This window comes from Hoplias malabaricus, chromosome 6, assembly GCF_029633855.1.
Source record: "Hoplias malabaricus isolate fHopMal1 chromosome 6, fHopMal1.hap1, whole genome shotgun sequence".
In the NCBI taxonomy this organism is placed as follows: Eukaryota; Metazoa; Chordata; class Actinopteri; order Characiformes; family Erythrinidae; genus Hoplias; species Hoplias malabaricus.
Genome location: NC_089805.1, coordinates 8,582,003 through 8,606,404, shown reverse-complemented (window position 1 = coordinate 8,606,404; position 24,402 = coordinate 8,582,003). Strand labels below are relative to the sequence as shown.

The 24,402-nt window shown below is 42.7% G+C and overlaps 1 protein-coding gene across 2 annotated transcripts in view; it reads left to right on the top strand.

The window, feature by feature from the left end:
- The first annotated feature begins 9,166 nt into the window (after positions 1 to 9,166).
- Positions 9,167 to 24,402, top strand: part of notch3 (notch receptor 3) — a 34,869-nt gene continuing 19,633 nt past the window's right edge. For both annotated transcript variants that reach the window (XM_066675004.1, XM_066675003.1), the window contains exons 1-4: positions 9,167 to 9,471; positions 11,651 to 11,717; positions 22,935 to 23,077; positions 23,555 to 23,890. In XM_066675004.1, coding sequence (XP_066531101.1) covers positions 9,411 to 9,471; positions 11,651 to 11,717; positions 22,935 to 23,077; positions 23,555 to 23,890 — 607 coding nt within the window. In that variant the 5' untranslated portion in view covers positions 9,167 to 9,410. The remainder of the gene's footprint in view (positions 9,472 to 11,650; positions 11,718 to 22,934; positions 23,078 to 23,554; positions 23,891 to 24,402) is intronic.

Sequence of the window (24,402 nt, the reverse complement as noted above, 5' to 3'; positions counted from 1 at the left end):
CTCTCTCCCACACATCTGCAGGCAGAGTCCCACACTGCAGCACTCAGGGGGAGTTTAATAAGTGCTTAGAGCACTGGTGTGAAAATCAAACACCTTGTCCCACAATGCATCTGAGAGCACCATCACTCACACTTATTTGCCTAGGAGAATAACGCTGAGAGCAGAGTGAGCGTGTGTGTGTGTGTGTGTGTGTGAGAGAGAGAGAGAGTAAGAGAGAGAGAGGGAGAGAGAGAAAGAAAAGAGAGAAAGAGAGACTGAGAAAGAGAGAGAGAGAGAGACTGAGAAAGAGAGAGAGAGAGACTGAGAGAGAGAGAGACAGAGAGAGTCAGAGAGAGAGAAAGAAAGAGTCAGATAGATAGAGAGAGAGAGAGAGAGAGAGAGAGACAGAGTCAGAGAGAGAGAAAGAAAGAGTCAGATAGAGAGAGAGAGAGAGAGAGAGAGAGAGAGAGACTGAGAGAGAGAGAGAGAGAGAGAGAGAGAGAGAGAGAGAGAGAGAGAGAGAGAGAGAGAGAGAGAAGTGGGGTAAAACTGAGGTCATAATGTAAATTGGCAAAACCTTTTATCCTTATTTGCCGCCTGCTGTTGCATCACTGTATCGGACAAAAAGTAATGATTGTATGCTACCCATCATGCTAATCTAATCTGAGGAAACTTTACTCTTAATATGTGACATGCTGTGAGGATTTGATGGCAACCCCATGAATATTAGGTAAGGTACTGATGTTGGAGACATAGCTTTGGACCACAAATGCCACTTAAGCTCAGTGAAAATGTATCAGATAGTGCTCCATCACTCCAGAGAATACAGTTCCTCTGCTCTACAGCTCAGCTAAATGTTTGACTTGGAATTACACTTATTTATTTAGGTTTATAATATGTAATTTCCACTAGGAATACAGACGCTTTTCCCCAAAAAAAAAACATACAGTACACACAAGCACACACAAATCTGCAGTCCCAGGATCCTGCAGCAACAAACCCATGGTTCTCATGGGGACACCACTGGACTTTATGAAAATAATGAAGTGGAATAATAGCCCAGGCCGAACCACAGCTCAGGGGAATGAATTTAAGCTCAAATTTCTGTTCCTTTCTGTTTATCTAGTTGGGAAAAGCAGAGGTGTATCTGTGCTGGGAGATGACCCCCATCTTTCCAGCCCCAACAGGACCCTGATGCTTTATCTCACTGGGGAAAGAAGGCGGAGGAAGAGGGTAGGTGTGGGAGAGTCCTGCTGATAAGAGTGATTTAAGCCTGGTGCTAGGAACAGTTTGGGATTCTTTTATACTTTCTTTAACTGTATTATAATTGTGGTAGGCAAAATACTTACACGTCATCATTTAACATCAGATAACTGTGACAAAGTATATTTTTTAAACAATATGTATGTATGTATTATTATATATAAATCCATGGGACATCTGTTAAATTTTAGCTTAGCGCTAACTTTAGATTAGCACTGGAGACACGATGCCAACATTGCTAACAAACACAAGACACACAAGAAGTCATTAAGACATTAATCAGTGTAGTGCCAGAGTTGTCTGAGTGACATGCAGAAACAAGAAAGTGACTCAGAATTAAGCCAAATTACTGTTGTCTAAAATGGCTAACTCCTGCATTTAGCTACACAGCACTACACAAGTTTACAGAGTCACTCTGTTCTCTAAACCACACTTACAAGACTCTGTGACTTTAATGAACAGCTGGATATGCTTTGAGTGGGTTAAGAGAAGCTTGAGAAAGTCATTTACTGAAAACGTTTTAGGTAATTACTTCTAGTGTTAGTTAGCAATGTTAGCCTCATAGCTCCATGTAAAAGAAGGGGTATTTGCACACCAACAATGAACTGGTAAGTGGAATATGGAGTATTAATATTGTTAAAAATGACCAAAGTAGGCTTTAAACTTTTACGTTTTTCAGTTGTTCTCAACATTACACTGTGGTTTATGACTTGTGCAGTCAAACACCCAGCCTCAAAATTTCTTTTACTTGTGAACATTTATTAAAGATAGGCTTTTTAAAAACTATTTTCGGGAAAGATTGTGTAACTGTTGTAGCTTTAAGCAAATGGTATGCTAAACATGTTTTGAAGAATATTGACTCTGGCGCTTATGATTTGCACGAAACTTTGCCAGAGGTTAAATCACACATAAGTTATCATAGGCTCATACTTGTACACACTCAGTAACACCTCAGTGACAGAAAAAAATCCAGTGTCGTTTAAGGAACATTATAAAAATTAGCTTGACCTTTTAGTCAAAGCTGCAGATATCAGGCCTAGGTCTGGGGTTAATGGATCATAGTACAGCCTTGAAACAGTCTCAGGATCCTAGGCTTAAACCTAAAAGATAAGGATGTAGGACATAAACTGTGCTATCTGATTGGCTGTTTGTTGGCAGGGGGTCTGCTGTGCTGATTGGCCGTGACAGAGTTTGTGGTGGGGGCTGTAATCCTCTCCACACTCTCTGCAGGCGCTCTGAAGAGTTTTCCCACATAAATCATAGAGCGCCGGGGTGGTAAAGTCATCACCGGCCATTCAGTCCACACACACACACACACACACACACACACACACATACATTTGGTTTTATGCAGTTTAAGCTAGTGTAGTATGCTAGCAAGGGATGTTCACTCATCAGGCTGGACTGATAATTGAAAGCAACTACACTGTAGTGTCAGAATGTGTGAGAATATTTATAATTCAGAGTAGAGTTAAACTTTTTTTACCACATATTATACCACTTCTCCTACTGTACTGAGCCACTTATGCATATTGTAACTCATTTTTTCCACAGATAACCGTGGGATTACCGTTGAACCAAATATCTTTAGGTTAATTGTTGATATAATTATCTATAGCTTAAAGAGAATTTCTCGTTTTAAACATTGCATTCTTAATGTAGAATGTCTTCATTAATTAAAATATATAATTTGAAATGTTGAATTTTAATTCTAATGATTTACATTGCTGCTTGTACACAGCAAAATCAACACTATTTGTAAGTCAACACTCTCAGTGTTAAGTAAATTTGCTGTGTATGAACCAGGGGTCACAGTGTCTACTAAAGTAATATAGCTATTTTATTAAGCATGCAGAAGGACTAATAAATCTATATTATACACTGTCTTAGGTTTTAAAAATGCATAATGAAAATGTAATGTCAATAATGGAGCTCATAATAAGTCGTGAAAACAAACCGAAAAATGTTGGAAGCACTTATGGCAATAATAAATGACCTAGTTTTAACAGATCTGTAAAATGCCACCAAAAAGGCTCTTCCTTGCTTCAAAATGTTCTCTAAACTGTAGAAAATAAACTATTTTCAAGGTTAAATTCTGGTCCCATGATATTTGTAAACATGTATACATGTCTCAGGCATTCGTATTCGTAACAACTCTGAATGAATTGTTATAACCATTTAATAATGGAAAAAAACCTAACTATTTTATCATGAAGTAACCATTTATTGTGTTAAGATTAAATTAAAAGTTTAAATCCCTGATCAGTTGAAACGATTGAATTACAAAATTGTTCTTGTATATTTGGACCACATACTCAGACACGAAGCTCAGAGATGCATCCAATATCTTGGGAATTAAGGGTGTAGATATGTTAGCATAGCTCAAGATAACTGCGAAGGAATCCTTTTCTTCTCTTATTAATATCTTATCTAACACTGAGGCCTTCCACTTAACGTTTCTCACATCTTGTTAGCCTAATTATATTTATGGTCACGGCCTGCGTTATTTTTTCCCAAGTGCTCTACAAGGGGTATTAGCAGTGTCCCCGGGGTCCGAGAGGGGAGGGGGGGGGGGCCAGGGTTAAGAGGCCGCTGTGTGAGATAGTGAGGATGTGTGGCTTTGCTCTCCGCAGGGTGGTCTTCTTTTCAGAAAGTAACTTTAACCTCCTGCTTTCACTCTCAACAAGGCAAACATACAGTACCATTCACCCTCCACAAAGAGCACAAGGCCCAAACAGGAACGGGCCACAAAGCAATGCTGCATCACAATGGCACCAAAACATGTGGACAATGCTGGATGCAGGGCAGTAGAATGCATAAAAAGTAGAACAAAAGAGTTGTTAACATTGTTTGGTGCATAACTTCAGCGAGACACTGTCAGAAATTTACTTTGATTATAGTCATATGGTTTGACTAAAAATGCAGCTTTCTACATTTTTCTACAAAGGTGGGTGGTCAACCCAGATATGGTTGGTGTTCGCAGCCATGAGGCTAATGCAGCTAGCAGTAAATTGGAACTTAGATTCCTGATTAGCATAAATGCAAACAGCATGTCTATGACGTCACACTCACCTCAAAATGTGTCTAAGTTTTTAGCAATTTCAAAAGACTCATTAGTTTCTGGCCTAATATGACATTATCATCAATAAACTTTTGTGGCATACATTAAAAAAAAGCAATAGCATTCAGTTAGCTAACCATAGACATGAATTGTATGCTGGTCTGGTGCTGGTTTAACAGGTCACCCAGAATGGTCATACTGGTTGATTATCATACCACTTTTTAACAAATTATCTTAGATAGTTTGGTATTAAAAGGCCGATATCTTCAGCAATAAGTGGCTATATACCAACTTACCATTACATTTCCAAATACATTCAACCAGAACATTGATCTGTCGACATATATGCAGTCACTTCAAATTACAAATCTAGAAGAAACATATGTACATTATATGACATGGACAGGATTAAAAAACACCCTTCCCTCTACTTGTTTGCACGTCTATTGGCAACAATGACAGCCTCTAAAGCCTTTTTTTGTTGCCATCTGTGTACTCCTTACACATGTCTGCTGGTAGTTTCTTTCTGGCTCCCCCTTCAATTCTCTCAAGCTCATGAAAGCTGCAGGGTTCCTTTTCGCAACAGCAGTGTTCTGCTCTTGCTCAGATCAGTTTATAACAATATATTTTTTCCTGCTAACAGTTCTTTATGTATTTTTTGTTTGCGTTGTGTCATTATCCTGCTGAAGGACCCATTTTGGTGTACTCAAACTTAGTTTTCTTGAGAGCACATTTCAAGGTTTCCACTCTCAGAGGCAGAAAAGCAGCCCAACAACTTTATATATCTCCCACCACGTGTCACTGTAGGTGGCACATTTTTATAGGTTTCATTTCATTGTCTATAAACATTACTCTGATATGCATTGCCATAGAGCTCTAGTTTTATGCTTATTGTTTGGCTTTTGACCTTCGCCCAGAGCCTTGTTTTGTTCAGTGTCAGGCCTATGGTACGATTTGAAACTATAACTCCAGATGCGTCCAGCTCAGATTGAGGTACTTTGGCTGTTGAATGTGGTCTCTGTGCCACATTTTGAACCACCTTTCATAGGGTTCTCTCTTCAGTTTTCCAGTTTCCATCAAGTCCCTGTGGGTTCTTGACTGTTCCACGAGCAGCAATCTTTTGATAACATTTTAAGCCGCTGAAGCTGGGGCGGCAAGCTCTTTGGAGACATTTTAGCACCCTTAAGACAGCTTTTGCTTGGTGATAATAGCTTTTCTGGTCTGCTGAGACTGGTAGATCTCTTTGGTTTGCCCTTGAGAACAAGGGAATAAAACTGTTCAGATTTGTTTGTAGTTTTTTTTAAATGACGAAGCTACCATTTAAAAGCTAATTAAAGTCACGTGAGCACTGACAAGAAAGGACAGGTGAGTCTAATCTCTAATTCATCACAAGCTAGTCTGATTTTCTCCTTTCTTTGAAGCCATATTTATGTATGTATATGTGATTAATTTAGAAGATCTTGTTGAATGTTTTGACTACCTTGAAGTTCTTAGTTAATTTAACATCTAAAATAAACTTCACTCTAAATGTTTTATGTTTTCACCCTGGTATCTCTTGTTTACAGAGTGCATTAGCCTAAACTGTCTCTAATGCAAAGCTAGCTAAACACACATTAATCTTAGAGTAAAAGGAACATTTGGCGTACAAGAAAAACGATTTTGCCTTGATTTTGGTCAGAACTTTAACTGTAAAACAGTGGTTGGGAATGCTGCTGAGTGTTGAAACTCTTCTGACAGCTAAAGAGGGCGAACAGCTTCCTCCCAGCGGACACAGGGCAGGCTGGAGGTGCGTAAATCACGGCCACCGACACCTTCTCGTTTGTCTGATGTTGGATCCCCTCTTAGCTTGTCGAGAATCTCGTCGCCTGCTTTTCCCTCCACAAACACCCTGCCTTTTACAAACACACAACTACTCACGGTTTCTTACAAACACACATAAACATGTGGAGAGTTTTTCACTTTTTGCGTGGGAGAAAACTGCAGTTTAAACAAACATGGTCTTCAGTACCCTTGAAACATTATAATCCAGAGGATCTCAGATGTTTATAGAAAATAATAAATAATCTATAAACAAATAACACTGTAAGACAGGACTGTAAAACCATTGCACTACTGAAACACAGGCCCTGTTTTACTGAGGACACTAGCAAGTCCTGAGTTGTAGAGACAGTGTTTATGCCATTTTAATCAGATCTAGTTAGTTCTTGTTGTGTCTACTTCACATGACACAATATGAAACAGTGCTGAGCAACAGGAACAGTAAATACTACATACTCACATAGTTCTGTTGATTAGCAAATGATTAATTAGTTCTGAATGAGCCGAGAAGCCTGCTGTGTTTGTGTTCTTCCTCTAGCAGAATAGACCTACGTAAATAATTAAGAATAAATCTTATTCCTCACAAATACTCTGGGGTACTGTCATTTCAAAATGCTTAGTGAAGTACATCACAATTGTACTTAAGCATGTGGAACTTGCTTCACTCTTTTTGAAGGATCTCATCTTCAGACTCTAAATGGATATCAATTGCGTTCATTCTCCTTGTGTCATCATCAAAGTCATCTCCCTGGGCCTGCGCCAAAGGATCTGCCAAGCATAACCACAAAGTGTCAGACAGACAATACTGTCTCCGCTTTACAGCAGCGAGCGTGTGTGCGCTGCATGAATTAACCCCATAAAAAGACACAAAAAAACAACAACAACAACAGAAGACAAAAACCATGACCATGGAGAAACAGTCCATCTGTTGCTTCAAACAGGCTTTAAAGTTCATATTTTTCAAATAAGAATATAGTGGCTTCCAAGTTAAATGTTAAATGATCGTTTGTAATTCCTGTTTTATTGATTGTAATGGTTTTCAAAACCAATATTCTTCATTTCTCTATGTTTGCTTTTTTATGGTATTCGTGTAGTTTTATGTTCGAGAACCAGCCATAAATCACATTTCCCACTCATATTTTTCATATTTTCCAATGCATCTTGGAATTAAATAGGTTCTTGTTGTTAGAGGCATGTTAAAACAGATATATTTGTCTGATTGTTCCTTGTTAATAAAGCAGAAAGAAAGAAAGAAAGAAAGCCTATGGATATGCATGATTGTAACCTGTTTCAGCACAGGAAGCTTGGATTTCTTGTGGTTTCCTCATGGATTTCAGTGTTGCTAAACACAACAGTGAAATCCCTGTTTGGACGTATCGGGGTATCACTGTCTGAATCAGTTTTTCTCTGGTAAAACCACAAAGATCTAGAAAATCCCATATTTCCTTTGTGATTCTGTTCAAAAATATCACAAAATTGATTTGTCTGACTTTGGTTACCAGTGCTGAAGAAGTAATCTTGGCGAGCAAGAAGCAGTAACAAGAAACAGGTTTATTTGGGGATCTGTCTGGGTCTTGGTGGCAAGCATTCTTCAGTATGTCGCTGGGTTTATCCAGTATGTCATGGCTGTAGAAGACATAAACATATGCTTATTCTCCATACAGGTCCTGCTACTTCTCTGTAAACAATGCTCCGACAGTGGGCCAAAGACTCCAGGTGCTTGGTGAATGCTACAAGCTTTTCAGTCTCCTCAAAACATGACATCACTCCCGGTAACGAACTTCTCTCAAACTGGGCTTGTTAGATTCACTGTCCTTTGCTCGCCACTAATTTATTCAAGGACCAATAAGGGTTGGTGGGTTGGTGTGGGGGGGCTTAGACCATGTCCCTGCATGTCAGTGTGCTTCCCCCCACCCTCCTCCTCTACCTCCTGTGGAGAGAAACTGTGTCATAATGCAGCAGGCCCTTTCTCATTCAAATGGCCACCATTGTCTCTGTAAGCGAGCGGCTCTGCTCTGTGCCACAGAACAACCAAGGCTCTATACGTAGAGGAGAAAGAGTACAGCGGGGCAGGGCAGGCTGCAGAGGGACAAGGGGGGAAATGTCTGCACTCGCTTCCGTCCCATAGACACAATTCGTCTTCTTAAACACTATAAAAAATAAACCCTGTGTTGTCTAAAATTAACAGCTAACTATCAAAAGTGTGAATAGTCACTGAACTAATAGAACAAGAAATCAAAATGCTTTTGTTCCTTTTTTACTTTGAAAAGGCTTGAGCATCATTTCTCTAGGCCTTAATTGATTTAGACAAAATGGTTTAATTTGAACCATTTTACAAAGTGCCAAGGGAATGCCAAATGACGCCTTCCCAGGAAATCAAAAAGACTGAACTGCTGCAGAAAGCACAAATATGGAGTGTAATTCTTGGCCTGCTTGGTTTTCTTGGAGCTTGCGGGTCAAATCAGACTCGGAGATCGGCTTTCAGGCAAGAAATGCTCTCTGGCTCTATTAATAGCCCTAAAGATATCTAAATTTTCTAAAGTTTATTTGGCTTGGTTTGGTTTGATTTGGTTCTTCCAGGCATTGATCTCTACTGACAAACCTTGTTGTTGAGTTAGTCTAAGAAAACTTGTAGATGCTCAATTAATTAGTTATAAATAATTTAAAACATTTTTATTAGTGGTATTGAGTAAACAACCTGAGGATGTGAATAAAAAGTAGATCCTACACGAAGACTCGATTAAATTACCTCAGGCAAGAACACTCTGACAGTTATAGATTTATTGATTACATACATATGTGTTATTGGGTAAATATGGGTTCAGATCGTAGGAAAATATATTTTGGTACACAGAAAGTGAGGAAATATAAGTAGTCGACGTTCACAGTACCCTTTTCACAACCACTCTGAGTGCGCACTATCTGTTCAGGCGGAGGGATTCGCAGTAGTGGGGCCTGAGAAATGGGCGGAGTGATACAGCAGGCAGACGGACCTGAAACTGAGCGGTGCACGAAGTTTCCCAAAAAGTTTGTGGACGTCTCGGGGGGAACCGCACAGCAGCCGCGTCGGAGCTGCTCGGGATAGTACCGTCACCGGAGCTGGAGCTACGAGATTTATGAAGATTTGACAAAGAAAAAAAGAAGATAAAAAAGCGCAAACAACTCCCTCGCACATTTTTTGAGGCTTAATGTGATTCCCTGGGAACTTGAGCCTTTTTGTCATTTTTTTTTTCAAAAGGATGTATAATTGCTAACGCTTCAAAAGAGGATCAGAGATTTTCCACAGAAAATGGGGAATTACAGTATTTGGATATTCCTGAGTTTGTTATGTCTCGCGCTCAACTGTGAAGGTAAGCTCGGCGATTTGTTGTTTTTTTTTTGCTTGAAACTTTGGGGGTTCCTAACGTTAGACGGTTTCGTAGCGACAACCTGCCTTGTTTTGAAGATGGAAAACATATTTCTGTCTCGTATTTAGCTTCGTCTCTGTGTTTATTGTTTTTCGAACAGTTTTAATGAATATCTTTACTCGTACTGGGTCTCATTAACGACTCTGAAACTAACCCAGTACCCACTTCACTGAGAGCTCTTTACTTCTTTCTCGGATCCATGGGAACACCGGCGGCTGCACTGAAGAGCGCTATAATATAGTCCTGTCCACAACGGGAATAAAAAGAGGTTTTCAGACACTAAGACGCAGATTTTTCTTATTACTCTTTGAAGTTTAATTTGTTACACCGCCGCTCATTTGAAGTGAATATGCTCCCGACCTGTGGCTGATGAGAAATTAATCTCAGTCCGGGGTTCAGTTCTGAAAGAAAGTGAATGAACCGTGAGAAGAGAATGAGCTGCTCTTAGAGTGGTTCCTCTTTACAATAATATTAATTCTGTTTTACCATTGTAATAAGCGTTTATACACAGTAAGATATGTGTACACTGTTCCCTAAACAATGTTCCCACGTTCATTTATGCTGCAAACACTGAGCTCCTGCTGGTTACATGTCTTACATTTTCTTCTGCATCATCTCCACTTCTGAGCTTCACTAGGGTTTGTGTTCATCAGATATATCCGAATTTATTGAATATATATCGCTGTTAAATGTATGTGTTATAACGATTTCTTAATCACTTTTCAAACAGGTTTCTTAAGTTCTTTATGACGTCATAATTGTCATTATTAAGCAATTTTAACCCATTCACCAATCGTTTATTGTAAAGTGCCAAGCATTTACAAGCAGGAATGTGCAAGAATCATATTCTATCACTTTATTTCCATCCTGATTTTTTTTTCTTTTTGCATTCTGACTCCTCTCCTGCATGAAATGAATTCTGTATTGTAGGGTTAGTGGTGGGATTCTTCCGTGTAAAGTGAGTGGGGTGATGAGCCATAACTTTGCCCCCTCCTTGCACCAACAAAGAGCTATTAACAATTGAACTTTGTATCACAGAGCTACGGGGGTTGGGCAGTGAGAGCTAGAATATAGATAATGTCAATAATGTCACGAGAAACAAGCTTTTTCTTTAATTGACTTCAAATTCAGTCAGTGGATCAAGTGTGGGGACCTTGTTCCACTTGGGCTGGTTCTAAAGAGTTCCATTAATGATAGAGGTCAAGAGAAGTTGAGGGGATTTCAATTAAAAATAATTTGAAACCTGCTTGGTACACACTTGGCATAAATGGGTCTATAGAGTATCAAAATAATGTTATTTTACCTAAAAACAACACTTTTTGGTGCTGTATATAACCGTTTTTGAAACGTACTTCAGAGAACCTGCAAACACTGTAAAGGAAGCAATGTTTTTAGGGTGTAGTTTAACTGTAAGTGTGAGAACTCACGAACACTCCCAGTTCAGTTCAGGTAATGAAAAACCTTTTGTACCAGAGGGCTTCTGCGTCTAATGAGCTTTAAATCAGAAATCAGATCGCACTCTAACAAATCACTGTGAAGGAATCTGAACGGGAAATATTTCCCATGTGCACAGTCCTTGCACCTACATTTGCAGAGATAAGGCTTTATTATCTGAGCTCTCAACTAGGCAAACATAAACTTATCCTGATGTGGCTGTGTAAGAATGCAAAGGATAACAAAAGCCAGGGAAGACACAATGAATATTGAATGGTTTGAATTTCTGGGATTTAAAAGCACACATCACTTACATTTTGAGGAAGACCGGTGCATTCATCGTTGCCGGGAGCAACAAATGTGTTATTCATGCAAATACCTTCTCATTGAATTAAACTGATTTGTATGTTTTCATTCATTGTCCAAATATACCATGGATCTCCATGGATCTGATTTAAATTATAATGCAGTTACCATTTCCATTTGATCATCTACGGAGAAATCTTCACACGAATGTTTTCGAATGATGTAGAAATATGAAAAGCAGAAATATTGAGAGACATTATGTTTTTGGACAATGATGATATAAAGATTGAAGTGTAATAACGAGTAGGAAATAGCTCTGTAAGTGTATATTGTAGGCTATAAAGTACAATGTATGTGAAATGGCTGTTCTCTCCCCCCGCAGGCCTGCGCTGTTTGGACACATACAGACCATGTGAGAATGGAGGAATGTGCATAGACTCAAGATGCATGTAAGTGCCCGGCTGTGATTCTACAACATGCTTTTTTCATTTTCGTCACTTAATCCCCAGAGCTCATGCCAGAATCAGTGAATGATAGAACCAGGAAGGTTGATGGAACTCCTTTTGCAGAGAGATGGAAGATTGATGTTGTTCAGCCTTGGTTCAAAGTGTCACATTGTGTTAGAAGGTGCTGCAGCTGCACGTCATTGAGAAAGGATCTGGAATGTGGCCAAAAGCAAAGCAACGGTTATCACTTTTCTTGTGCATTTTTTTTTCTGGGCAATGTCCTTCTTCTGCAGTTTAGAGTGAACATGCTGTGGTTTTGAACTCCTCGACCTGAGAGCTGAAAGGGTTGCCAGGGCAAAATGAGCAATAATGTTGCTCAAGTCTTCACATGTCTACTGGGATGACACATGGTCCGGTTGCACCTGTCTTTGAGATTTCAGCCGCTTAAATTTATTGGATTACAAAAAAAAAACGCTCATTGCAAAACTATGCACCTTGCTTAGGAGTCCAAGGACCGTCTTGGGCTTTTGCTGTTGCCCATTTCCATTGGCTTGCACAGCCTTTGTCTTCACTCTGTATGCTAATGCAAAGTGATTGTTATCACATGAAAGCCTGGGGCTGTTGTTTTAAGTTTCCCGCCTGATTTGGAAAGTTGTGTGTGTGCACTCTAGCCTTCATTCATGGTGATTAGTGTTTTTTTTTTTTTACTCTGGTAGGCATGAGTACGTGGGAAACATTCTCTGTGGCTAAGTATAACGCCAGGCCATGGCTATTAGGCTGTTGTTCAAGCCAAAAAAACTTTATTGCTTTGTTTGGACGGTATAGCCCCCCTCTCCACTGACCGTAAGTAGTGGAAAACAATGAGATACGATACTTTGATTTTCACAATTAATGGAGATTCCCCTGTGTAGGCCTCTTCTCTGGTCACTTTTGTTAGTCTAAGACGTGTGACCACTTCTTTACATAAAACCAAAAAATGTTGAGTGAAAGCTAAATAGAGCTAAATAGAACAGAACATCTAAGTGTGTTTCCACATTGTCCAATATAGCCATTTACTTTGGAGTTGTTATTTTATTCAATGCTAATGTTTACAGTGGAGAACTGTGCCTTCCAGTCTACAGAGTGGCTGTGGTGAGACATCCCAGTTTGTGTTTTGTTCACATAATTAGGGACACGTTATTATCTTAGAAAATATGTTGTTTTCGGTGTCCCACAACTTTAACGGTTCTTTCCTAGAGTTTAGACGCAGGCCTACTCTAAGACACAAGCTTGAAGTTATACGGCTCATGCTTTATCTGTAACCTATTTGCATGTCTTCGTCTTTCATCCCTCAAGGCATTTCACTTCCCCCTATATTCAGTCTTTTGTTACTGCTGAATGTTATGCCCTGAGGCAAGGGTTAATACCTGGTTACTGACCAACTCACTAAAAACGAGCTCCCAGTTGGATTCAAACCCTGTAATATTATGCAGAATCACACCTGAGGGGCAGGTCATTGTGTGCAAAATACAAAGGATATTTTAGATCCATTTTCTTCCTTAAAAGATTCTAAGGAAAGACCAGGTAGCAGTGGGTGCCAGGTCTTGTTTATTGTGTTCTAATCCTTTCTGTAAAGTAAGAAATATCTGGCTCAGAAAGACTAATGCAGCCATTCAGGAATGTGCATAGAGCATGCAAACCGTGTCTTTTAATCATTACGCATCGCACATCAGGCTGCATGGCATTAAAACAGTGTGTAGGTAAATATTTAACTGAGTTTTACGGACCTGCCCTGCTTTGTTCTGCTTCCTCCATGGCAATATTCCTCATACTTAAGTCTTGCAACACACCAAGCACATCTATACGACAGCTTCGTAACGTCATGCCGCATCTGGATTTCCTCACAGTATGTGTAAGCCAATCATACATGAAGTGGCCCTGGAACGTTTGGCTCCAAAGTGGAACAAATAAGGTGGTGAAGCTGTAGGTTTGTACGCCTTTGAAAATCTGTGATGTGGATAAACATGTTCATTATGTGCTTTTGGCGCAAGGAAGCGTGGAGGGTAGTTTTGCGTGCAATCAGTGGGGCTGATTCAGGGCCAGTAGCGGGACTGTTCCTTTAAACAAGAGGAAAAGGGATTCCAGAAAAAAGGGGGACAGTAAATGTCATGCCACACAGCGCGGTAACATGACCGTACCAAAAGCCTCGGCCACAGCAGAGCGGTCCGACCGGTCGGCCCTTGCTCTAGCTCAGGGTCCAGCGATCCCGCTCAACCACACCCCTCCTTCCCCAGGGAATTGGACGTAACCGGAGCTCCAAAACAGCAGAAAAAGAACCTTTTATTCTTCCAGATACCAACCTGTAACCTGGCACCACGGTGGGGGATTGCGAGAGAAGAAAGGGCAAATGAGAGTGATGGAAAAACAGAGAAAAAGAGAGGGTAAAGGTAGAATTCGCAAACAGCGAAGATTGAAACAGGCAGCACCTGGAAATGCGGAAAAGCTTGGTGTGGGTCCCCTTCACGTAGTGCTGAATTTTAATGCAGTCTCTTGAGATTGGGCAACGTTGCATTTCCGTTCTTTAAATCCAGCACCATTGGTCTCAGATGACTGAATATTAACCTAATGTGGCCCCTGGGACAGCCATTGTGGGCGCTCTAGTTATCACGGTATCGCCTGCTTTGTTGGCCTATGCCCAAGCGCTAGCAGGTTCTGTCTGGGGCATTTAATGAAAATACCATGATTCACTTTGTGTCTCCTTTTCCACTTCATGGTGCTCTGCCCAGAAAGCTTGAGTGGCCAGTGTAGTCCCTGACAGATTACAGGAGTAATCCCCCTTACTCGCTCCCATGAGTGCCTGCGCACAAAGGCACGCAGTCATACTTATGTGAGCAGCTGGAGGGTTAACGTCAACGGCGCTCTCAAGTGGACAGTTATTATCTTAGAATGTGGAGTGGTTGAGTCTCCTCAAACTTTTTTTTTTTTGCCTTTTATCGTGACAAGTATTTTTTGACTTGTGTGGGATCAAGTGCAGGGGTGATAACTCTGTATGAGTACTCAGTCACATTAAGAAGACACGTGAAGCGGGTTTCATCATCCACAGCAGTGCTGTAGCCCACTGTGGTCCGGCGCTCTCTGAGTCAGGCCTTTTCCAGAGATCCAACACACAAAGGATGACGGGGCACTTGTTGGTGGAGAGTCTAGGAATGCGTCTCTAGGTGAAGAGTCAGGAAGTTCTATTGGAGTGGCCGCGGCAGGGCCTCTGATCTCATCCCACCCCCGCGTGGAGAGTGTGCACAGGCAAGCGCTCGGACCACTGTGGGATAAAGCCTCAGCTGAAGCAGAGAGATAATTAGGCAGATTGTGAGGGTGTCATTCAGAGAGGCTCCAGCTGGAGGAATGAAGCAGTGGGGGTAGGTTGGGTGGGGTGGGCGGGGGACTTTGAGTTGGGGTGCAGGGGACAGCAGCTGGTGTATGTTGTGATGGTAATCCAGTGAAGTCAGACTTTCACAAAAGGGGGGAGTGGAGGGCCAGGTGCTGCCTTTGAGTGGCCTGCTGCCCCATGCCGAGACAGACAGGCTTCTGAAGGAACGGAGCTGCCGGGTTCATGCACCTCCGCACAGACACACAGTCAGAAATGTGGAAGCTTGTTTCCTTGGTCAGCAAACTTTGTCCAAGACTCCATGGTGGTCGTCGTTTGGTGGATGAATGTCCCACAACGAGAAGACGTGACAGAAAAGTATTTCTCAACACGGGGAAGGAAAGATACAGCGAAGCCCTTTGTATGTCACTGATGACAACACTGTGACCTCAGTAACAGTCAGTCTATAAATTGTGATTGTTGTAATGATGTTGTCTCTTGAGAAATGATGGATGTGACCGGAGAGACCTCAAGTGGACGCTCCAGTCACTGGTGCCTTCAGAAGAATTTGTAGTAGTTTATTTGTTAAAAATGAGTATGTTCTTTTTTTTTAAGACATAGTTAGACTTTTTTAAGACGTTTCTTCTAACAGCAACACAAACAAAGTGCTAATACCAGGTCCTTGTGAAGAATCTTCAGACTGTTGCTACTGTCCACAGGCGTAGTTTATGCCAGCACTGATTGACTGTACCTAAGAGCCTTGGACCTAAGAGTTTTTTCTCCTGGTTTTCTTATTAAGGCTTCGAGTGGAATGTTTCATAAGATTGCCCCTCTTCCCCCTCTCCAGCAAGCATTGTCCTCGGCTCTAGTGCATTCAGCCCGGTGGCCGTGCAAGGAATGCTTTGAACAATAATGTCAGCTGAGTCTGATTTGATACGGGCCTGTTGAATTGACTTAGCATCAATATAACCGGTCTTTTCTGTAACTCAAAACGACCAGTCCTCAGCCAAGCATCTCGAGTCATCAGATACTTTGAATGTCTTCTGGATCACTGGCTTCATATTTGACGGGCCTTGAACTAGATTTGAGTGGGAGTGCGGTGGCAGTAAGTAGTAAGCATTGGTTCCCAGACCCTGCAACAGGAAGCGATGACTCCCGCCGACCCCTCTGTTTTACTTACATCCTGTCTGTCAGAGCAGATTAAGACTGCTTATGAACCGCTCTCATCCTTCTTCTCATTTCAATGCTCTTTCAGACATTATATGATATCCCACTGACTCAAAGGCAAAGCAGGTTTTTATATGAGGCTGGCACGCCTGCTGTGGGCCTTAGAGACACTGAGGATGTCCATAACCCAAGGCAACCCTTTCAGCCAATGAAAACTAGGAAACTGCTGACTCAAAAAATGGTTTGCCGGTCTGTTGTCCCTGTGAAAGTCAGGTTTAAGGCAGAGGAGATTCATTTTTAATTAATTAAGGCAGTGTGGGTGTTAAGGCTGCAGGTCAGCACTGTGGACCATGCATTTCCCAGCCTTTAAGGCATGTTTCTCAACACGCTGAGCATTGGACATCTCCGCTGGGATTGAACTGATGCAAATGTTTGCATTTGAAGCCCTGTGTTTAAGGTTATTGAGTTTAAAAAAAAAAACTACCTAAAACCTCAATTGTTTTTCACTGTGAGAAGAGATGTTTCAGCTAATTTTTCCATATCATTTTGTGATTTTGAGGGTAAACATTTAGATTCAGTGGGAAACTAAACAATAGGTAATGATGAAAACATGTGCACGAGAGAGATGGAAAAGAAACATCGCATTGTGGTTGTGAAAAAATGATTCACTGCGTGGTTTTAAAGACTGCTTTTTCTCTCAGAGCCGAATGTAGGAGCATATCGTTCCTCAGGTCCCTAGCAGAATCCAGGCCGTCTCTCTGAATTCCCGAGGATCTGGTTCAGTTTAGGTGGTGGGGTGGGGCTCTGTGGTCGAACACATTGAAGAATGCTTTGGAAGACCTCGACCCCAGGGTGCATGCAATGTGGTTATGGTTGGCTTGTTAGCAATAGCAAGGATTCCAGGCTTCTTTTTTGTCTCTTTCGTTACAATCCTGAACCAAATGTGATCAAAAACACCACAACACAAGCTCTGATAGCAATCTTGGTTCTCTTTAAAGGAACTTTCCCTCTGAGGCTCTACTAATGCATTCAGCCATTGGGTTCGCCAGTTCTGCTATCATAGTCTATTATCACATTATACTCAAAAAAACCACTCCCTTCCAGTCTTGGTCTAATCTCTAGAGCTGAGATAGTTTTATGGCATGGCAGCTTTGAAGAATGGGAGAAAAGGCCAATCAAAGAGAGAGGTAAACACGGCAGACATCTCCATGTTTTATTGTTAAGAAGGAAGGGGGCTGGGTTATTTGGACAGTCCTGCAGAGGAGGTGAACTGTGTTTGTAATGCTTCGTTGGATATCATGCCATGGATGGAATGAAAAGAAAAAACAAATCCTCCATCTCATATCAATAGGCATGTTCAATGCACAAAAAACCCATTGTTATTTGCAAAACGTTGGACTTTTCTTTGGCAAAAGTCATATTTAATTTTCATATTTTAGTTTCAGGGTCTACTGCAGCCAGACACGAATGGGGAAAATTCTTGTGAAAGTCTTGAAACTGTCCTTATGGAACCCTGTCTCACAAGCCCCTGCCCCTGCCCCCGATATTCTCTCTCTCTCTCTCTCTCTCTCTCTCTTTCTCTCTCTTTCTCTCTCTCTCTCTCTCTCTCTCTCTCTCTCTCTCTCTCCCTCCTCAGCCATGGGTTACTGTTGCCAGGCTACAGCTGAGGCCTGTTGGTCCGTGTAAGAACGGGCCTGAAAGCCTGGCTGTTTGGGTCACTGCCCCCTCCCTCTCCCTTCCCACACAATGGGGTTCTGACTACTTTAGCGCTTTTATTTGGGCCACAAAATGCTCCCCTACCCCCACTTTGGTTCCTCTCTGAGAAAAGAGAGAGAGAGAGAGAGAGAGAGAGAGAGAGAGACAGAGGGGTGGGGGGCTGCTCTTGTTGGCAGTGTGGTGTCAGTATGGACTCTTTACAAAGGAATGGAGTTGCTCCCCACTTGTGGAGCTTTGGACAGTGGGGGTAGAGCCCTGTGTGCCAGACATTGCCACAGACCTGGTTTTGTAAGGGTTTTTCTTCCATTTCACTTCCCTCCCTTCCCCTAAAGTGGGCCCCCAAACTTGTATTTGTATTGTGCTGTACCAAGACTGATAGAAAACCATATCTAGTTTCACTGGCAACAATAGAAAGTGACCTGAAATCAAGGAGTGGACAGCTTCCTTTTGCACCGAGATGCCTGCCCCGTGGAATGTGCACCTATTCTTCTTCACCTCGCTGTGGGAACATGTTTTGAAAGTACCTTAGGGGGCGTGGAATCCTTCCGCTGTGAATTCTCCCATGTACAACAGCTGATGGACCATGACTGACCACGCAGAGATCTTTTGAGGATGAGGGGGCATGTTTGTGCCTCTCCTCTGCAGGTGCCATGACCTTATGATTGTGTGGGATATTGGTGTCCTATTACCTGACCATAGTGACCTCCTGAGCAGGAAAAACGGCATCAGGTTCCAATAACAAGCGGAGCGATGAGATTCACATAGACATATATCATTCATCCAGCTCTAAACGTGTCCCACGAAGCGCCTAAAAGGTGGTCTGCTCTCCAAATATAGTCCAATATGGTGCTTTGTCATGACTGAAATACTTTGATATCTTAGTGATCTTTCATTTCTCTAGTGAGCTTTAACACCAGCACCTTCAGAGGATTGAATCAGGTTTGTACTTCTTTTTTTTGGCTTCCCTTTGTTTAACAAGTACTGACACAGGATAAGTCCACAATATAATATTATGGGACTGCAAATACAAACAATCCTGCAGCAGCACTGCTGTTCTCTGAGGTTTGATAAATCGGACCCAGTGTGCATTTAAGCGTGAGCGTTGAGCAAGAGTGTGCGCATGGGAGTTGCCGTGGTTGTGTTTGGTTTTCTTTGCATCAGTGCCTGTGGGTGTTTGCCTTCTACTCACTTCTGAGATAGCCAGAACAATCAGACATTTGCGTTAACCTGCTTCTATTGACAGTCCAAACATCATCAAGGGAAATGTGCTGTTTAGCGTACTGGCACACTCACGTGCATGGCATTGTTTCAGCAGCATGCATCTGTGTGTGTGTGTGTATGTGCATTGAAGCTCATCTTAGAGGCAGAATAGCACCATTGTTTGGCCCTTAAGCCCCGGCAGAGGCAGCCAGCTGGGGCTCTGCTGACAGATGTGGACAGATGTGGAGCGCCAAGCTGCAGCTGGCGCAAGCCTTCAGATGTGTTGTGACGTCCTGGGATTAGCCTCTCCGCACACACTCCGGCCTCACTCTCCACTGCTCCTGCTCTTCCTCCAGGGTCGGGGGGGTCAAGGCTCTGAATCCGTCCTGCCGCCCACGTTGCGCAACGTCTCACACCTGCCCAAAACCGCAAAAAACACACAAACTTCCTCCTCGCAGGCGCCTTATTCTGGCAAAAAAAAAAACTTCCAGGCTTACTCTTTGCCCTGGGGGTTAGATTTTGGACAGATTGTGAGCTGATGCTGAAAGCCAACATCTGCCTATGCCATAAAATGTAGAAATTCCTTAATACATGATGACGTGTAGCTTTTCCTAGGTTTGGTAAGTTAGAATCAGAGGTAGAACCGCTGGATGTACATTAATATTACAATACAATAGGACTGCTAATGCTTTATTTCTAACAACACAGTTGGACCGTAATTTTTAAGCAGCGATGATAGCCAAAAAAACAGTACTTTTACAGAATGTATCACAATAATAATAATAATATTACTTTTTCTTCAAAAACTAGCTTGGCTCAAACTGTAAAATATGCCAAATCCTGATTATTTTTAAGCTGCTATGCTTCCAGTTTTCTCCGCTTGGAAGAAAGTCCAGCGGTCATGTATTAATATTAACACAATGTCTGAAAGCCTGGAAGACATTGTGTTAAATGTTCCTCTCACAGAATGTGCTGATAGGCTTCTTGGACGTATGTTGGAGAAAGAGAATAATAGGAGCGGCCAAGGCCCAGACAAAAGAATGTGTGTTTTGGCTGCGGTGCCCCAAGTGAGGACAAATAACCTTTCCTTTCCTGTCCTCCCTCCTGAGACGGCCTGACCAATATCTTCACATTCACATACACACTTTCACCAAGGGCATTTCACAATCCAAACACCAATATCAACACACCCCCATACATTCATGACCACATGCGCAGACCTCCGTGCAGTAAACGTTTCCAACATCCACATGTACACTAAAGCATGCTTTCCCGGGGTCTTGTTTTCTCCTGTGTTGTGTTGAAATCACTCTTGTCAGAATATCCAGCAACCCCTTGTAGTTTGGGAACTGTTTGAAATTCCCACGGGCAACTGTTCCCCACTCCTGCACTTTCCAAAACCTATTTGTCTTGATCTCTATCACAGTGTGGGGTAATTTTATAGCGAAAACTTTGCGACTTTAATTTAACGTTCTCCAGATGAGAGATAAGGTTAGGGTACACCGCATGCTCCACATTCCACGAGCTCTTACCATCTCTCACGGACAATGCCGTACGTTCAAATCAGACCCTAGAGGGATGCAAATTGTTATTTATTATAAGTGCACTGAGTTACCAGTACTGAGCCAACGTGGACTGCAAAGTCTAGACTCAGGTGGATATTGTGAAATGTCAGAAATAGCTCATTATGCGTGAGGTTATTTTAATTTATTAATTTATTTTTTTTTTTTGGGAAATTTAAAAATACTTGGGCTAAGAAGTGGAAAACTGTTAGTGTGGCATTCCTTCAGATCTTTAAATGGTCAGCAAGCATCAGACTGCGCACTGGCTGCAGCTCCCTGCACAGGTCCCCCCTCCAAACCTCTCTTTGTGCCGAGGCCCCTAGTTTCATTTTTTCAGTGACACCAGAAATTCCAGACATAGTTAATTTGCCTCTAAATAAACCCCGCCAAGCCATGACAAATAGCCAAGGGGACGGAGGGTAGCGTCTGATTGGTAGTGTGTCAGGCTTTGCTCGCTCGCCTGTGAGGTTGCCAAGGCGACGGGGATCTGGGATTCGGAGAGAGGGCGAGTGTTTTCAGAGCAGGAGACGGAGGATTACAGGAAGTATGACATGACATTCCCTCCGTACCGGACCCTCGCCTGTCCCCCCCCACCCCAACCCCCACTGAACCCCCACCCTCAGCCCTCCAAAGACATTCTGCCCAAACAGACACCCACACCCCACCCTCAGCCCCTCTGCCTCGCGGAAACATTATCATTACAATCAGACTGCTGACCTCTGGCATCTGACCTCCCAGCATGTGAGAGGTTTCATAGGGAAGGCAATGCAGTGCTGTGGGGGCTTCAGGAGGTAGAGCAGTAGCCCTGGTAACACAACAAGTACTTTTCCTACCTACAGGATTGCTCCGGTATGGCCGGAGCTGCTCAAGTCAAAGAGAATGTCTGCCTGGGCAGGACACGAATACTCTTGTTTTCCCACAGTTTTCCCATATAGACTCATAGTTTTAGTGCCAAGCTAAAGAAGCAGGCTGAAGAGACCAAACCTGATTAATTGACTATAATTGTTCACTTGTGTGGGATCAGACCCTTAAAATGGTGCTTTTGGAACTGGAGTTTGTAACAGGGCATTTTTGTAAGGCACCTATCCATCCGCTTTGGTGCTGTGGCTTCCACAGGCCACTGGACTGTGCTGGTGTCTTACTAGCAACTTATAATGGCGCCCCCTGGAGGCAGGTCAGCGCAAACTTTTAGAGTCCAAAAATCTCAATTAAATGAGTCCAGGGGAGGAGCAGCCAGAACACAAAGGAGTGAATATAAAGGACGAGATAGCTTGGCGTAAAGAGTGTCCGTCCTGTAAAAGAGAGGCAGAGGAAAAAACATTGTTTGTCTTTGCCCTGGGTTTGGTTTACAGTAGAGAGAGAGAGAGAGAGAGAGCACAAGGCGGGAAAGAACCACCCAGCCCTTGTCGTCAGCTTCAAACAGCCTGTTTGATGTGGCCCATCCTGTGGCTCCCTGGGTGGGTGTAGGGTTACCCCTCATATACTGGCCTCTCAAACCCAGAGGACCAAAGGCTCCAGCTCTGGCCCCCGAGAGACGACCTTTAAAACCCAAAAGGCTGCTTGTGTGTTATCTCACCTGAGCAGTTTCAGGTCGCACTCAGCCATCCATCAAGATAATATACAACCTCCATGAAAGGCATAGAATCGAGACAGGAAGAAACCACTGCAAAGTCATCACAAAAGCAGCTTGACCGATATCTCCTGGGTTGTACAGCATGTACTCTTCTGTCTCTCTGAGCATTTTAGTGATCTCTCTTTTTTATTTGGAGCTTGTACTTTGAGTCCTAGTTGTATAAGCTTAGTAAAGAGTGCTGTAGGTAAATCCTATTCTTCTCAGCCTTGTCTTTGAGAGCGCAGACAAGCCTTGGCCACAGCGCTCAGCAAGAGTAATGATGGTGGAATGTGGACTGGCACGGACAGAGCAAAATGAAGCAGCTGGGAATATTGGGGGAATTTGGAGAGCGGGTTTGTCTGTTTTAGTGGAGAAGGAAAGATAGGTTACATCTGTCCTGCAGCATGAGATTTGTGTGTGTGTTTGTCTTAACATGAACTAGCTCAAGCACTATTATTATGAAGACTAAATTGTGGTTTGTGTGCTTGTGTTAGGCTCTTCCTGTACTGAGTCAGATCCTAGCAGACTTGTCACTTGATGTTTGGACGCTGAGAGTTTTTGCTTCTGCTGTTTACAAAAGTATTCCATGTTCCTCATGTGCGGATTTGGTTATTGATCCACAGGTGTCGGCCAGGCTTTATCGGACCACTGTGTCAGCACCTTGACCCATGCACTCGCTCACCGTGCCTTAACGGAGCTGCCTGCAAGAGCCAGGTGGCCAACGGGGTGCCACAGTTCACCTGCGTGTGCCAGAGGGGCTTCAGAGGTGAGACTGATTAAATAAACTGGTAAAATGCATATCACAAATTTCACCAATGAGCCAGGACTTGTTTATGGTCTGCTTCATGGTCTGCATGTTCATCTCGGCTGATTGTGGGCTAAGGAGAAAACTGGGTAAACGTGATTAATCCGTTGAATTCATTTGCTGAGGGTGCTCTCAGCCTTAATGTCTTAATTAATATAAAACTAATAAAGTCCTTTAATGTGACAAAACATAACATTACAATGATCAACATTTAAATATCATTCAGTAGTTTTTCTGAGGGCTGAGGAGGTGTAACACTCAGAAAGCATCAGAACAAATAAAATAAATGCTATAAAAATGGTGTACTATGTAAAATTATAGACTTTTTAATACTAATTTACACATTTCTTTTTTTTTTGCAACATGTGCCAGTGCTACAAGCTGTTTATAATTTGTTCTTTGATTTAATGATCCTTTTGGATATGTTTATGTTTGTAGGTCAAAACTGCTCTCTGATCGATGCCTGTGCCACCAGCCCATGTGCCAATGGTGCCCGCTGCACAAACTGGAACAACCACTACAACTGCTCGTGCCCACCAGGGTACCAAGGAAAAAACTGCCGCAATGACATCGACGAGTGTCGTAAGCCCGGGAAGTGCCTGAACGGAGGAGTCTGCATCAACACACATGGCTCCTTCCTCTGCGAGTGCGTGGCAGGCTACGGTGGGCGCACATGTGAAGTGCCCACTCAGCCCTGCGCCCCATCACAGTGCCTTAATGGTGGAACCTGCCACCAGACGGGAGACCATACATACGAGTGCGCCTGCCTGCCAGGTACATGGGAAAACTACTATTTTACCCCTAAAGTGCTGCATTGGTTTACTTTAATAATTGAACACTCCCACAGTCGTATTCCCACACTCCCACATGTGCGTCCTCCCCAAATCCCAGGGTACTCTTCCTCAACCGCATGCTGCAGGCTTTCCCAGGCTAGTGCTGCTGCTATAGGTCTGCTATAGGTCAAACTGCAGCCTGCTATAAATAGCTGAGCGAGTGAAGGGGAGAGGGAGAATAAAAGCGAATAAGAAAAGGAGAGGCTACTCAGTATCAGGGAGGAATTTGCTTTATGACCCTCTTGCTTTGCCTCTGGGGAGTGCGACAGGAAATGGCTCTCGCCAGAGAGGAAGTCATTGAAACTGTGAGCGAATCTAAAACAAGCAAAACCGGCAGGGAGGGTGGCCCAGCGCAGGGGAGCTCGCTGCAGCCACTGTGGGAACCGCTGGGAAACATGTAAACACTCCAACACCCACTGGACCTTTTATTAACTCCTGTTAGCCTGGCCTGCT